The sequence below is a fragment of the Lissotriton vulgaris genome, chromosome 6, assembly GCF_964263255.1.
Source record: "Lissotriton vulgaris chromosome 6, aLisVul1.2, whole genome shotgun sequence".
NCBI lineage: Eukaryota > Metazoa > Chordata > Amphibia > Caudata > Salamandridae > Lissotriton > Lissotriton vulgaris.
Genome location: NC_141694.1, coordinates 1,657,879,638 through 1,657,897,193, shown reverse-complemented (window position 1 = coordinate 1,657,897,193; position 17,556 = coordinate 1,657,879,638). Strand labels below are relative to the sequence as shown.

Genomic DNA, 17,556 nt, shown 5'->3' with positions numbered 1-17,556 from the left:
CCAGACAAGACTCAAATTACTGATGCAAACGGGCCTCTACATCAATTACAATAATCTATTAATACCACCGTTTTCAGTATTGTAAAATGTTAGAAATGGGATCTCTAGTTGTCAATAGTTTGCACCCTGTCTAAGTAGGGACCCATACTACAGTCAGGGTAAGGGGGCCACACAGCTAAGATAACCCCGGCTCACCCCATTGGTAGCTTGGCACAAGCAGTCAGGCTTATCTCAGAAGCAATGTGTAAAGCATTTGTACATATACCCACAGTGAAAACATTACAAACTGAGTCCACACCAGTTTGGAAAAATATCCATTATGTATCTGAATAAAACAAGACCAAAACAACAAAAATACAACAGACACCAGTAAATATATATATTTTCAAAGGTTAAGTAAATGTAACCCTTTGGAATCTATGGATGCGTCATTTTAGCACAAAGTACCCGGGATGCATCAAAATTCAAAGACGAAAACAATGGCAGGGGAGGTGAGGCGCTGGAAAAATAAAGGGATGCATCGGTTCTTTACTCCCAGGGGAGGTGATGCGTCTGTTCCTTACTGCTCAAAGGGGAGGTGATGCGTTGGTTTCTTACTGGAAGGGGAGATGATACGTCGATTTCCGGACTCATGGCCTCGGTTCCTTACTGCTGGGCAACGTCCATGAAGAGACAACATCGAAGAACAAAGCTTTGAAAATCCAGATACACTGTCTCAATGCGGTGGCGAAGCAGGCTCTGCATCAATTTCACACCCGCAAAGAAAGGTGATGCATTGATTCTTCAGCTGCCAAGCTCTGGGATTGCGTCGGAGTGGGTGCCACAGTCGTTGGTGACACGGTGCTCGCAACTCTGGCTGTGGTGATTTTTCAGCGGCTCTGCAGGTACTGTGTTTATTTTTCTGCCGCACAGGGAGATGCGTCGAATTTTCAACAACCCGGAAATGCTCCATTAACAAAACAGGCCCTGAGACTCGTCGCGCGTAATTTCTCACCAGTTTGCACCTCCAAGGGCCCAGGAACTGGGTTGGGTACCGGGGCTAGTCAGGGTTCTCAGCAGAAGAGCCCAGACACTGGTAGGTGAAGTCTTTGATGGCCCTTAGACTTCTTAACAGGAGGCAGGTACGCACAAGCCTTGGATTCAGAAAGCAAAGTCCAGTACTTTCACTCCAAGGACAGGAGCAGCAAGAAGCAGGCCAGCACCACAAAGCAACAGGCAGAGTGTCAGTCCCTCCTGCAGCATCCAGCACTTCTTCCTGGCAGAACGTCCTTTAGTCCAAAAGTGTTCTGATTTGAGAGTGTCTGAAGTTCAATACTTATATCCCCCTCTTCCTTTGAAGTAGTCAAAAGGAAAGAGTTTGCAGTGCACGAGACCCTGCTTTTCCCTGATCTGACTCCAGACACACTACGGGGGGCTGGGGGTTGAGCAGCTTTGTGTGAGTACAGGCACAGCCCTATTCAGGTGTCCGTGACAGCTCCTCCCACCATCTAGCTTAGAAAGGCCCATCAGCCTGGTGATGGCCCATCAGGATATGCAAGGCACGTCATAGCTCCCTTTGTGTGACTGTCTTGAGCGAATGCACAAGAGCTCAAATGTCATCCTAACCCAGATGTGGATTCTACAGACCGGCCGAGGCACAGAATGGTTACGTAAGAAAATGCCCACTTTCTAAATGTTCAAAAGAAACAATTGATGGACGGAATGCTGGACAATGCAAACATTCACCCCCAGTCACAAGGATCTGGGTTTAATCCATCATTCATTTGCTCACCAAACCAGCCCAGTTTGGACCCAGCCATATGCAAATCTGTCTTGACCCTGTTGCTTATGGGAACAGTCCAGCCCGAACTGCCAAGCCAGGTCCTCCTTGGACGGGAAACAAGCATCCTGGGACCGGTTTCAGGACATCACCCTTCATAAGCCAGGCTAGCTTGAATCCAGTGGTATAGTGATCACTGGACCCACGTCTGGGCATACCTTTCCCACTTAGGGTGACATGCAAAAGAAACAATTGATGGACAGAATGCTGGACAATGCAAACATTCACCCCCAGTCACAAGGATCTGGGTTTAATCCATCATTCTTTTGCTCACCAATCCACCCCAGTTTGGTCCCAGCCATATACAAATCATTCTTGACCCTGTTCCTTATGGGAACAGTCCAGACCCAACTGCCTAACCAGATCCTCCCTGGACCGGAAACAAGCATCCTGGGACCTGTTTCAGGGCATCACCCTTCATCAGCCAGGCTAGCTTGAATCCAGTGGTGTAGTGAGCCACGTCTGGGCATACCCTTTCCACTTAGGGCGACATATGCAAAAGAAACAATTGATGGACGGAATGCTGGACATTGCAAACATTCACCCCCAGTCACAAGGATCTAGGTTTAATCCATCATTCTTTTGCCCACCAAACCACCCCAGTTTGGTCCCAGCCATATACAAATCAGTCTTGACCCTGTTCCTTATGGGAACAGTCCAGTCCAAATTGCCTAACCAGATCCTCCCTGGACCGGAAACAAGCATCCTGGGACCTGTTTCAGGGCATCACCCTTCATCAGCCAGGCTTGCTTGAATCCAGTGGTGTAGTGAGCACGGGACCCACGTCTGGGCATACCCTTCCCACTTAGGGCAACATATGCAAAAGAAACAATTGATGGACAGAATGCTGGACAATGCAAACATTCACCCCCAGTCACAAGGATATGGGTTTAATCCATCATTGTTTTTCTCACCACACAACCCCAGTTTGGACCCAGCCATATGCAAGTCAGTCTTGACCCTGTTCCTTATGGGAACAGCCCTGCCCAAACTGCCAAGCCAGGTCCTCCCTGGACCCGAAACAAGCATCCAGGGACCGGTTTCCGGGCATCCCCCTTCATCAGCCAGGCTAGCTTGAATCCAGTGGTGTAGTGAGCATGGGACCAACGTCTGGGCATACCCTTCCCACTTAGGGGAACATATGCAAAAGAAACAATTGATGGACGGAATGCTGGACAATGCAAACATTCACCCCCAGTCACAAGGATCTGGGTTTGATCATCATTCTTTTTCTCACCACACCACCCCAGTTTGGACCCAGCCATATACAAATCAGTCTTGACCCTGTTCCTTATGGGAACAGTCCAGTCCGAATTGCCTAACCAGATCCTCCCTGGACCGGAAACCAGCATCCTGGGACCTGTTTCAGGGCATCACCCTTCATCGGCCAGGCTAGCTTGAATCTAGTGGTGTAGTGAGCACGGGACCCACATCTGGGCATACCCTTCCCACTTAGGGCGACATATGCAAAAGAAACAATTGATGGACAGAATGATGGACAATGCAAACATTCACCCCCAGTCACAAGGATAAGAGTTTAATCCATCATTGTTTTGCTCACCACACAACCCCAGTTTGGACCCAGCCATATGCAAGTCAGTCTTGACCCTGTTCCTTATGGGAACAGTCCTGCCCAAACTGCCAAGCCAGGTCTTCCCTGGACCCGAAACAAGCATCCAGGGGCCGGTTTCTGGGCATCACCCTTCATCAGCCAGGCTAGCTTGAATCCAGTGGTGTAGTGAGCATGGGACCAACGTCTGGGAATACCCTTCCCACTTAGGGCGACATATGCAAAAGAAACAATTGATGGACAGAATGCTGGACAATGCAAACATTCACCCCCAGTCACAAGGATCTGGGTTTGATCATCATTCTTTTGCTCACCACACCACCCCAGTTTGGACCCATTCATATGCAAATTAGTCTTGACCCTGTTCCTTATGGAAACAGCCCAGCCCGAAATGCCAAGCCAGGTCCTCCCTGGACCGGAAACAAGCATCCTGGGACCGGTTTCCGGGCATCACCCTTCATCAGCCAGGCTAGCTTGAATCCGGTGGTGGTGTGAGAACAGGACCCACGTCTGGGCATACACTTCCCACTTAGGGTGACATATGAAAAATAAACAATTGATGGGCAGAATGCTGGACAATGCAAACATTCACCCCCGTCACAAGAATCTGGGTTTAATCTATCATTCTTTTGCTCACCACACCACCCCAGTTTGGACCCAGCCATATGCAAATCAGTCTTGACCATGTTCCTTTCTAAATGTGGCACTTTCAAGCATGCAATTTAAAAAACAACTTCACCAAAAAATGTACTTTTGTATTGTGAGTTCAGAGACCTAAAACTCTATCAGCTCCCAATGAGAAAATACACATAAAAGATAGTACAAGGCAATCCCTATATTACCCTAGGGGAGAGATAGTCCTTGCACGAGTGAAAAGCTAAATTAGCAGAATTTCACTATTAGGACATGTAAAACACCCAGTACATGGCTTACCTTTTAAATACACTGCACCCTGCCCATTGGACTGCCTTGGGTCTACCTTAGGCGTGACATAAATGTCATAAAAGGGAAGGTTTGGATCTGGAAAGTGGGTGCACTTGAACTCAATATGATGTGCACTGTTAACTTAATAAGTGTGCGCATCCAGCACTCTCTTTGAGACGTAGTCTTCTTTGTGTTCCTCTAATTAAACCAAGCGTTTTCAAATAAACTCATTAAACCATTCTTGACTTGGGAATTCTTGTATTTATCTTATCCACTTCGCCATTTTCATTGTTACATCACAATGATCCTGTTCACTGCGGGTGGTGCCGCTTATATTACTTAAGAAATCACAGTATGTACATTAGAATCCATTCAACACTCGGAATCCCCATGCATTTCGGGAATGTGCCCTTCTTCAGGGGAAATGCATTTAATCTACAAGGAAAAAGGCATACACTTGTAATCCAGGGATGTCTAAGCTCCCACATTCTGTCACAAGTGTACATTAGTGAAAACAATGGTGCTGTAAAATGATACTCGATTGCTGGTGCAAACAATGGTGTTGTGGTTAAAAAAAATCCAAGTCTGTGTGCTTTTCCTCACACTACAAGTGTCTGTGATAAATGGTGCTCTCAAAGGAATGGTGAACCGTGACGCATTGAGAAGAGGTGCTTTAATTAAAAATGTAAGATCGGCAAGGTTATTCAACTGTTTTGTAGGGCGCGGAATTGTGCTCTGCATTACCGTCCATGTGATGGTTAAAAAACAATGCGGTGAGATATTCAGAGTGAACACTGAACTATGCTCGGTGAGTTCTACATAAAGTGCACAAACACTCCATGCTGGTCTCATGGTGCGTGATAAGAATCGGTAAAGTTTACCTTAAAAGGCGGTCTGAAATACCGCGTGCGTTCGGATTGAAACAAACCGTGCCCGTAAGGTCTTACCACTTGGATGAACGTAGTCGGGCTCTCTCCGCTGATATATTCACCCGTAGATCAGTGACCGGTTTCTTCTGAATTCTAGTCTATTTTCGATGATGACAGTGCAAGCGTATTAAATGTGGAAGCTTCTCTATGGAAACTAAAAGTGGACTATGACCCTGGCGGCCATCTTGGAGTAGTTTAAAGCTGAAGCTTCTCCAACAATAAAATTAATACCGGTGAAAACACACGCAAATGATATAAAAATGTGTGAAATAGGTGAAAAAACATAAAAATAAAATGAAGAAACGACGTACTGGCTATTATGTGGAGGGTGATGAACATATGTGGATGAATTGCTAACCTGAGGGTTGTATGTAAACACATATTTTATAAAGAAAACTAGATAAAACATGTAAGCATGCTGCAATGGTATGCACTTCATCATAAAAAGCAACTATATTCCATTCGCTCATTGAGACCCTTTGGGTTACAAGAGTCCAACCTCTTAATCCAGTACATTTCGCATTGCAACAGTTTTTTCTTGTTATCAGTACCTGGTTTTACAGGAACAACCTCCAAGATCAGAAATCTTAACTGACTTATGTTGTGGTTATTGATGGAAAAATTTGCAGCTACTGGTGCCTTCACGACTTTGTTTCTGATGGTGCTTTTATATTCCGTCATCCGGACTTTCATTTTTCTCTCAGTTTTTCCAACGTAAGGAAGTCCGCAAGGACATTTGAGTAAGTATACCAGGTTCTTTGTGTCACAAGTTGCTTTGGTAAACAATTTAATGGTTTTTCCAGTTGTGGGATGATTTACAGTGTTACCCCGGATGGTGGTATTGCAGTGGCTGCAATTTAAGCATGGTTTGGTTCCACTGTATGTGACATTCTTGCGTGTTGGTTTGGTCTCCAGTAAATCTGTAAGGTTCCTCGAACGTTGGTATGCAAATAAAAGTTTGGAATTGAAAATTCTGTTGAAATCTGGTTAGTTCTATCCTAGGCCAGTTTTTCAGGATGATCTTTTTCACCTGATAACTCCTGGTTGAGAATTTGGACACGAATACCGGTCTGTTGCTGGCTTTCTCCCTTTCTTGGGGTGTTAGTAACTCTGATCGATCGATGTCTTCTGCCCTTTCCTTTGCACTGGTCAAAACTATTTCTGGATATTTTCTATCTTTGAATCTTGCAAGCAGCTTATTTTGATTCTCTGTGTACGTGTTGGCTTGTGAGGAAATTCTATTTAATTCTTAATAGTTGGGAATATGGTAGATGTCTTTTCAGGGACATTGGGTGACAACTGTTAAAGTGCAAAGAATGATTCCTGTCAGTGCTTTTTGTATATACGTTTGTCTTTATTTTGTTTTTTTTTACATGTTACTAGATCGCCCAGAAATGCGATGCTTTCTGTGCTGATCGAGTGTGTGAATTTTATGTGATCATCTATGTTAATGATGAATCCAATAAACTCCTTAATCTCATCAGGAGGTTCTTTCCATATAAGTAAGATGTTATCTTTGTAACGCCAAAATCTCAAAATGTTCTCATTCCATCTCGGGTTAGTTAGGATGTTATCCAGTTCCAAACGATGCATAAACAAGATTGCATAGCTGGGAGCCGCACAATTGCCCGTAGATGTTCCAGCAAGTTGTAAGAAAAATCGGTATTCCATTCCAAATAACTATGGTATAGAGTGTACTGGAGTAGTTCTAGGAGAAAGATCTTTAACTCTTGTCTGATGTTGTGGTTGATCAAAAAAGATACAATGGCTTCTATGCCTCTATTATGTGGAATAGATGTATACAGAGTGCATACATCGATGGTACATAAAGTTATTGCCATGTTTGAATCCAAGGTGGTGTCATTTAATCTGGTTAAGAAGTCAGCGGTGTCGCGTATGTATGTTGTCATTTGCTTCACTAATGGTTGTAAGTGTCTGTCTATGTACTTTCCGGTTGGTTCATGGATGGATCTCTTTTTGGACACAATTGGGCGAAACAGTGGTTTTTTGGAATCCTTGTGGATTTTTGGTAATGTGTAAACTGGGGCTCCTTGGGTGTTCCTGTATCAAGTATTTTTTGTCTTTCTCTGTAATCACTCCCATTATGCAAGCGTTATCAATAATGGTTAATAGAGTTTTTGCAAATTTCCCTGTTGGGTCCTGGGGTAGTTTTATGTATGGTTCCACATTGTGTACATGTTCATTGACACTCTGCTGGTAGAAGTCCGAATCCATTATCACAAGTGCACCCCCTTTGTCAGCTTTGCAACAAATTATATTTTGATTGTTGACAATTTGGTTGATCGCTTGTCTTTCTCTAATGGTGAAATGAGTATTTTTGAGGTTGGTTTCTTAAATAGTTCCATGATTTCGTTCATGGTGATAGTCTCGTAGGAGTCGAATATTTTATGACTGACTGGGTGCCAGAAATGAGCTTTTACTCCTCAACCCCATAAGTGTATCTTCTGTTTCAACCACGGTCTGGGGGACCACATTATTGAACAAATGTTTCAGCCTGAGGTTCCTCATGAACTTGTATAAACTCACTTCAATTTCAAGCTCATTTGACTGATAAGTGGGTACAAATGATGTGCCACGTTGTAGTGTAGCTATTTGACAGTTGGTTTATGTCTTCTTAGATATGTTGATAATTAAGTTCTTTTGCTCTGTGTCGACTGGGCGATCGAAGAGCTTAGATCTTTGGGAGCCTCTGACCCTCCGGGGTCGACGTTTGTTATCCGGCCTCTCCCTAAAAAAGGAGCCTCTGTGGTAACTTCGGTAGATGTACCTGCTAGGTTTCCTCTGTTCACTTGGGTGTTCACTCTTGGTCTGTCGTTTCTTGGACCGCTTCTCTGTGAGGAGCCATTCGATGTTGTGCTGCCTTCATCTGATGAAGGATTGTTAAAAGGTCTTTGTTGCCTGCGTTGGGCATATACTTCCGCCCAATTATAAACTTCACCCAGCTTATAATCTATTGTGTCACGTTTGTACTTTCTAATCTTTCTTTTGTTGATTTCTCTAGCGTATGTGTCTAGTTGTGTGTTAATGTTGTTTAATTCTTTGTCCAACTCATCCTTGGATAAATTGCTATTCAAGTTGCTTTGTATCTGTTTAATCTCTTTATCCGGATCCTCAATTGCTTTAGACAATTCCTCGACTATTAACAATATTAAGTTTAGCGAGCACTTATTAAAGATCGCATACCAGCGCTTTGTGAACTTGGGGTTGTTCCTGCAAAGTGTAGGTTTCAGTGTGATGCGTAGTCCTCTTGGAATCCTTTGATCTTTATGGTACCTGATCAGGGTACTGGCGTGTAGGCGCTAATTGATTACCCTTTTAGAAGTGTATAACAATTTTTTGAGCATGCTTTGTGCTGAAAAGGTGCTAATAGTGGAGGGTTTACTTCCTGGAATAATGCGTAAATACGATTTGTTTCTTCAGATGAAAATCCGAAAGTGTCTGCTTGAGTTTCCTTGGTGTTGGCTATTTCTTCATACAGCATCTTTCTTCAAATTAAGGAGTAGGTGCTCACACTTTATGTGGTCAGTACTTGTGTGTTCAATGTTCTGTGGCGTGTGGCACACTATGTTGATATGGGACAACTTTAAACGTATCCGTTAGATTTAAATCCCTTTTTTGTAGGAACTTGGGTGCTAGTGGGTTCCTCCCTCTGACCCCCTGGGAGTTGAACTTGAACTCAATATGATGTGCACTGTTCACTTAATAACAGTGTGCCCATCCAGCACTCCCTTTGAGACGTAGTCTTCTTTGTGTTCCTCTAATTAAACCAAGCGTTTTCAAATAAACTCAGCAAACCAATCTTGACTTGGGAATTCTTGTATTTATCTTATCACTTCGTCATTTTTATTGTTACATCACAATGATCTTGTTCACTGCAGGTGGTGCCGCTTATATTACTTATGAAATCACAGTCTGTACATTGGAATCCATTCAACACTGTGAATCCCTATGCATTTCGGAACTGGGCCCTTCTTTAGGGGAAATGCATTTAATCTACAAGGAAAAAGGCACACAGTTGTAATCCAGGGATGTCTAAGCTCCCGTATTCTGGCACAAGTGTACATTAGTGAAAGCAATGGTGCTGTATAAGGATACACTAGATTGCTGGTGCAAACAATGGTGTTGTGGTTAAAAAGAATCCAAGACGGTGTGCTTTTCCTCACACTACAAGTGTCTGTGATAACTGGTGCTCTCAGAGGAATGGTGAACCGTGACGTATTGAGAACGGATACTTTAATTAAAAATGTCAGATCGGCGAGTGTATTCAACTGTTGCCCCTTAGTGCGTGGAATTGTGTTCTGCATTACCGTCCATGTCATGGTTAAAAAACGATGCGGTGAGATATTCAGAGTGTACGCCACTCTGAACTATGCTCGGCGAGTCTTGCGTAAAGTGCCCGAACACTCCATGCTGGTCTCATCATTCGTGATAAGAATCGGTAAAGTTTAACTCAAAAAACAGTCTGAAATATCGCATGCGTTCGGATTGAAACAAACAGTGCCCGTAAGGTCTTACCACTTGTATGAACGTAGTCGCGCTCTCTCCGCTGATATATTCACCTGTAAATCAGTGACCGGCTTCTTCTGAATCCTAGTCGATTTCCGATGATGTCAGTGGAAGCGTATTCAATTTGGAAGTTTCTCTATGGAAACTAAAAGTGGACTACGACCGTGGCGGCCATCTAGGAGTAGTTTAAAGCCGAAGCTACTCCAACAATAAAATGAATACCGGTGAAAACGCGCATAACTGATATAAAAATTTCTGAAATAGGTGAAAAAAACATAAAAATAAAGTGAAGGAACGACTTACTGGCTATTATGTTGAGGGTGATGAACATATGTGGATGAATTGCTATCCTGAGGGTTGTATGTAAACACAAATTTTAAAAAGAAAACTAGAAAAAACATGTAAGCATGCTGCAATAGTATGCACGTTATCATAAAAAGCAACTATATTCTATTTGTTCATTGAGACCCTTTGGGTTACAAGATTCCAACCTCTCAATCCAGTACATTTCGCGTTGCAACAGTTTTTTCCTGTTATCAGTACCTGGTTTTACAACCTCCAAGCACCTCCTAGCACCCAAGTTCATCCAAAAAGCAGATTTAAATATAACTGACACATTTAAAGTTGTCGCATATCAACATAGTGTCCCACACGCCACAGAACATTGAAAACACAAGTGGGTGCACTTGCCAGGTCAAAATAGCAGTTCACAACTACACACACAGACACTGCAGTGGCAGGTCTGAGACATGTTTGCAGGGCTACTCATGTGGGTGGCTCACTTAGTGCTGCAGGACCACTAGTAGCATTTGATTTACAGGCCCTGGGCACACTTGGTGCTCTTTACTAGGAACCTAATAGTAAATCAAAGATGCCAATCATGGATAAACCAATCATCAATACAATTTACACAGGGAGCATGTGCACTTTAGCGCCGGTCAGCAGTGGTAAAGTACCCATAGTCTTAAAACCATCAAAAACTAAATGCAGCATGCAGTCAAAAACAGGAGGTCAGGTGCAAATAGAGGAAATTATGCCAAAAAGATGCCAGGTCTAACATGAAACATTATATAGCAGCATTGGTACTGGTCCGCCATCGGCTATTGATACATTTCTGGAGACCCTGTCCTTTCCCACGCTCCCACATGCAGATATGAGGGACTTGAGGCACCCAATCACTCTTCAAGAGTTTAATGATACTATGGCTCTGTGTCTTCGGGGAAAGGCCCGGTGCAGATTGCATATACCTAGAATTCTATTCTTTATTTTCTGAGCAACTGGCTCACAGATTGGTTGAGCACTACCCTAAGGCTTACACACAACTGCTCCTTCTACCCACCACTCTAGAGGCATTGTTCTGATGGATACATCTGCCAGTGGATTCCTCACCTTGTAAATATCCTTTCTAAAACCTGATAGACTCCCTGACCATCTTTCATCATATCACTCCTATTCCATCCTTAATGTAAAATATAAAATCCTGTGTAAAATCCTGGACAACAGATTACTACCGCACATGCATCCTAATTCATACAGAATTGTTTTATCCCAGGCAGAAGTAGGAGACCAAACATCTGCAGATTCTTTGGAATTGCTGTGACAACCTTTTTGAAATGGCCTAATTCAACTGAACAGGTAATTGACATTGAGAAAGCCTTTGACTTGCTCAGCTAGCGATTCTTATACAAAGTTTTAGATTGATTTGGCTTAGGCGCAGCCTTTCCTAATTTAACTCCTTTACTCCTTTAATCTAACTCCTTTACACCTCCTCTTTGGTTAGAGTTCACACAGGCGGCATGATTTCAGAGCAATATCAGGTATATCACGGCACTAAACAGGGTCTCCTACTAGCAGGGATGGGGCGGATAGCTGTTGCCAAAAAGGAAAGACTACCTTGTTTGCTGTTATTATGCAACTTTACCTAATATCCCACTCGAATATCATGTCAGAAAGGTAGACCGCTTACTACAAGAATTAATCTGGAATGAGAACCATGACAGAGTGGCTCTTGATACTCTGAAACAGGCAGATCATGGAGGACTCGGGGTCCCAGATTTCAAGATTTACTACCTCTTGGCACAAGGACAGCGCCTTTTCTTGCTGATCAATTGGTTTTAATTGATCTGAACTGGGTGATTCAAAACGAGACAACAAAGTGACTTAAATAGCTCTCTGGGTCTTGCATCCTCCAGTCCACGAAATTCTCAACCTTGCCTACTTAAAGTGACTCCATATTGCCAGTGACGGATTCTCCACTGAACCCCCACTAATATGCCCTATACATGTGACATCCTTCTCGCTTTATTTGCTACCACACCCATAAAGGGTAGAGCAACAACGACCCACTGGGAACATGCAGATCTTGCCATAGTGAGGTATCTCTATTGAGAATGGAATATTACTCCCCTTCGAAAAGTCACAGGAAGGTTTCGATAAACCTCCTGGTACTTTTCTGACACAGAGGATGCTCCTGGCCCAGTTACAGTCCCTCTGGAACACAACCTCTTCTGAACCTCAGCCACATAACTATATGCACAGGAGTACATTAATTATATGGCTATATAGAGCACAGCTAACAATGCACTTCTCCACTAACCAAACTCAAACTTCCCTGGGAGAGAGATTTGGACCTATTATTAACTAACAAGAGCTGGGAAAAACTCCTTAAGTATCCTAAAACAGTTACTTGGAACAACAGTCTACAGCACATCCAGGTCTATCAACTATACAGAGAATATTTATTCATCTATATACACAATAAACTATACCCCTGCTATGACTTCAGACTGTACTTGTTGCGGAGGAACTCAAGCATACTTCTTCCACATGATGTGGAATGCCCTGTCATCTCCCATTTCTGGCACATGGTTCAGACTACCAATGATACCATCACAGGTAGAAACTACTATACTACTCCTAAAATCTGCCTCCTACAGCTTTCGCCACACCCCAAGAGATGTAAAGCTGGCATTAAACTTGCAGACCTATTATTGATTTTAGGCAAACACGCCATCACTGTACACTGCGATTCCTCTGCTGGTCCTCACTTAAACCAATGGGAAACCTCTGTTAAACACTACGTAGCTAATTAAAGCACACCTCTACCTAGAGAAGAGGCATAAGGCAGCTGTAAATTCCTGGTAGCCAGAGAATGTCAAGAACTATGTGCAGATTTGGCAGAGAATAGGTCAAATGACTCCAGGCCCCCCTGAGATACACTGCCCAATACTACCGCAATCCTTGGACTTATACACAACCATTATTCCCTTTATACCCTACCTTGGTTGAGCCAAGAATGCCATTAGGTGACTCCCACTACTCCCGATCTCCATTCATGAGAATCAACAGCACCGTACCCCTCCCTTTTTCCAAAAGATACCTATTTCCACAGAGAAAACTGGTAACTTAATTTGCTTACCCTCATCGCTTTGATTGTACTCACACCTTTGTCATTGGGGAAAAGCTTTGATGTTTAATAATGTTGTTGATACGCATATGATGCTGGAGAGGCAACTCACTTAAATAACATTGATGCTCATTGCTATAATACCCCCAATTACTTATTTATGTCTACTACCCTTCCTGGAGTATAGGCCATCAACCAGGACTCTCCAGCCATTTCTGCTCTGGGCTTTTCTGTCAGTCTGACTCCAGGTGTAGCCCATCTCCTTGCAGTCAACCTCGGAGCCAGGTGTTTCTTGGACTTCCTCTTTTCCTTTTCCCCAGAGGGTTCAAGGTCAAGGCTTGCCTGGTGGTGTTTGATGAAGGCTTGTGGATGGTGTGACCTATCCTGCCCCAGCGTCTTTCAGGATTTCTTCATGAGCAGAGCAGTTGGAATATCTTCTGCCATAGGTCATTGTTGCTAATGGTGTTTCACCAGTGGATTTTGAGGATTTTCCTCTGACAGATGTTGATGTTGTGGTCACTGTTGCCCTCCAAATTTCTGCTCCATACAGAAGGACTGATTTTATGTTGGTGGTAAAAAGCCTGATCTTGGTTTGCAGCGTTAGTTCCTTAGAGCTCCGGACCTTCTTTAGCTGAATGAAAGCAGCACTTGGTTTGCCAATTCTTGCCTTGATATCAGTGTCTGTGCCACCCTGCTTGTCTATGACACTGCCCTGGTAAGTGAAGGCCTCAGCCAGTTCATCGCCTTCAAGACTGAATGTAGTTGTGCTGGTAGTGTTAGCCTCAGAATCTTTTTTTCCCCCTGTTGATGTTGAGGCCTAGTTGTGCTGAAGTGACTGTCACATTGCTCACCTTCTCTTGCATCAGCATGGGTATGGTAGAGAAGGGCACGGCCGAAGAGCAACGCCCAAGGTGTCCATTGGATCCCATTTCTCCTCCTTGCTGTGTTTGTCGTCATGATTAGGTTTGTGGCCAGCAGGAAGACCAAAGGTGAAAGTAAACAATAATGGCGTTCTCCATTCCTCACTTGGAAGGCTGGTGTGAGTTGTCCTCAATGAATTATCTTGCATGTCTTCCATCGTAATAGTTCCTGATGAGTCTTAAGAGTTTATCTGGCACACTGTAGTGGGGGAGGAGTTTCCTAAGGGTCTTTTGACACTGTTAAATGCCTTCTCATAATCTATCAAATTAACATAGCGGGAGGAGTGGCATTCCATCAACTGCTCAATGACGATGTGCAGTGTTTCAGTCTGGTGTGTGCAGGATCTATCTTTGCTGCAGCCGGCTTGCTGGTCACTCTACTGAGGCTCAACTTGTTTCTACATTCTGTTCAGGATGACTCTGTTGAACACTTTGCCTAAGGTTGATAGAAGAGTTATCCCTCTGTAGTCTGCACAGTTTCTCAGGTCACCTTTCTTGGGGTTCCTGATGTTGGATGGCACCCTTTCCTCTTCCCAGATCCTTCCAAATATGGTGTAGAGCATGTGTACTGATGTTTCAAGACTGCCTTTAGTGCCTCTGGAGGAAGTTGTCTGGTCCTGCTGCCTTCTCATTTCTCAGATGATTGCTCGCTTGCCACATTTCTTCTTTGGTTGGTCTGCTGCTATTGATTGGTAAGTCGTTGTCAGCTGGCTGTATGTCTGGTGGAGACTGCAGCACAGACTGGTCCAGCAGTTCTTCAAAGTGCTCCACCCATCTTCCTTGTTGACTTTTATTATCCCATGACCCAGCTTTGTGTTGAACAGATCTTTCTGGATTGCTGTACTTGCCAGAGAGTTTCTGTTATGTTGTAAAGTTCTTTCAGGTTTCCAATTCTCCCAATGCTGGTTTGTAACTTTTTAGCTTGCATATAGATGTGAGTACATCTGTAAGGTATATCTTCCAGTTGCCAGGATGTTACCTTAGGTTGTACTACTAATAGAATCAAAAAACTAAGATGCCTTAATTGTCCTTCTTTAGATGCCACCAGCAACTGTTATTGAAATGATTCGTGACTAAAATGCAGTGCCCTTTTTTCCACAGAAAAACAAAGATTTTTTTAAAGAGATTTCATGGTGATATATATATATATATATATATATATATATATATATATATATATATATATATATATATATATATATATATGTGTGTATATATATGTACAGAAAAGTTATTTTCCTTTACATTTTCATCTCTAATTTTAGGTGAACGATACAGTCCAGGAGTAGGACATGTGAATGCTAAAGATGAGATCAGAAGAGAAATTATTCATCTTTTAAGTATAAAACCAATGGCCCACAGTGAATTGGTGAAAGCACTGCCCGAAGATGTAAGTCTTTCCTTTATGTAAATCCATGGGTTCTTTAAATTTGTTGTTATGCTAAGGATCAACTTTCTATGTTTTTAAAGATTCTTCTGTATTCTGTAGATATACCATTGGTATAAGTTGTTGCACACTAGCACCATCCCATCTGTTATGAGTAGTTCTTAATGTTCGGCAGCTTAATTTAATTTCTAGCCTTATTCTGTTGGAAAGCTAGTAATATTAATTGTGTGTTGCATGGTGCTCTTTGTTACTTTAAAATGCATCAATAACTAGCTCCAAACAAATATCAGTCCAGTAGCCGGAAGGGGAGTCCGTATTTTAATCAGGCAGTCAGGTAGCAGACCAGTGTGTCTCACCTCTTCACCTGGGGACGGCCTCACTACCCAGTCAATGGCCCCTTCGGTCTCCTTGATCTGCCAACAGACACTCCTGCGGAAAGGACTCTAAAATCTCAGCCAGTTCTACAGACCCAAATCCCACACGCGGACAATGAGGGATGCAAGAGGGGAAAGTCACTTACCTCAATCGCTGTAATTCACCAAACACTGTGAAGGGGAGAGTCCTTTCAGAGGGCAGATGGACACTCTATTACGGCGTGCAGTGTCTCCAGGTAATGCAAAGGGTGAGTTGGATACGCACAATGGCTGTGTTGTGCAGCCCAAATCCACCTGGGCATTAATATATCTTGCTCTTATGCTATCATGGTGCCCCACCTGGACTGAGTCCGCAGGCACATCTAATGATTCCTTCCACAAGCAGGCTGCCTTCTAGGCATCAACGGGCCCAAATGATCGCTCCCAGTAACTAGTTGTTAGTCCACCTTCTGGTCAGACATCACCTGCCACCATTTGGCTCCACTCACCGCTCTCGAGGGTTGTGGTACATGTCCCTTGCCGTTCATGGCACTCATCTCCTGCATTGGTGGCCCTACTGACTAACAGTAATGAGGGGAGAGACCACCTTCTCCAGTCTGCTGTCTGATTTCCATGGTTCAGGCTGCATAGCTGGCCCCAGGCGCTCGTAGTGAAATAGTACAAGTTCTGTCCGCCCGCGCCCTTTCAGCACAGCGAGCAGTGCGTGTGCCTTGACTGCTTTACTGCCACAGCATACAGGCCTCCACCACCCCAATTAGTGTCAGGTGAGGGGTCACCACATGTATTAGCCGCTCTTTGAAGTCCACTAAGGGGGTCTGTGCCCCGGATAACTTTGGCTTAAGTGGAGTGTCTTTTGGAGCTCAAGGTGAAGTGACTGCCATCTTCAGCTGCTTGGACACACTCTAATTATCTTTGTTTTTGACTGACTATTTGTAACGCTGTTTTCCCCTGTAACATTTCAGGCCCATTACCAGATATCTGATTCATTGACTAAATGTGACCTTCTGCTTTGGTGACACATTCTACCGTATTGCATATGTCCTAGTAGAGAAGAGAAAGGTCAAGGTAACTCTGTGAGAGCGGATGCTCTGAGTTGTTTCGTCTTCCATGACTATGAGTAGGAACTTCCTCACGAGTGATAGAAATGCTGTGTTCTAGATTGAGGTGTCCATGTGACTATGCATGATCTCTTTGCAGCATCCCAATACTGGGATTATCTTCTATTTTGTGTCCTTCACCTCAGCTCAGAATAGTTACCTTTGGGATACCTTCATGTTCCACTGAACATATGACCTGCATTTCACATTTATTTTCCATTCATTTTTCGTTAGTGTGATTTGAATCTTATGCTCATGCACAGTGTTCCCCTGTGTGTGGTCTAATTTTAAATAAATTTTAAATACTGCCTTCGTATTGGCATTGAATTTGTCTAGCCACCGTTCATGATGTTCAATCTAGATTAAATGGTTCTTTGCATCTGGCCATCTCTCCTACCAGAAGTTGGCTCTAACTTTCACATGGACCAGTCAGCCACTCTTCCATCTTTCTTCTCTCCTCTTCATTCCACTGAAAAAAAGGGGCGGCAGCATAGACTTGACCTCGGTGTGTGATGTCTTACTATAGTTATGAAATTCAAGGAGGACCCCGCACAGACTAATAGGGGACTGGGGGGATAACAAATCTTAAAAAAGACAGGGGCG

At 43.5% G+C, this 17,556-nt stretch overlaps 1 protein-coding gene across 3 annotated transcripts in view; it reads left to right on the top strand.

The window, feature by feature from the left end:
• Positions 1–17,556, top strand: part of UBR2 (ubiquitin protein ligase E3 component n-recognin 2) — a 1,804,160-nt gene that overhangs the window by 689,739 nt on the left and 1,096,865 nt on the right. For all 3 annotated transcript variants that reach the window (XM_086927821.1, XM_086927820.1, XM_086927822.1), the window contains one exon: positions 15,361–15,485. In XM_086927821.1, coding sequence (XP_086783947.1) covers positions 15,361–15,485 — 125 coding nt within the window. The remainder of the gene's footprint in view (positions 1–15,360; positions 15,486–17,556) is intronic.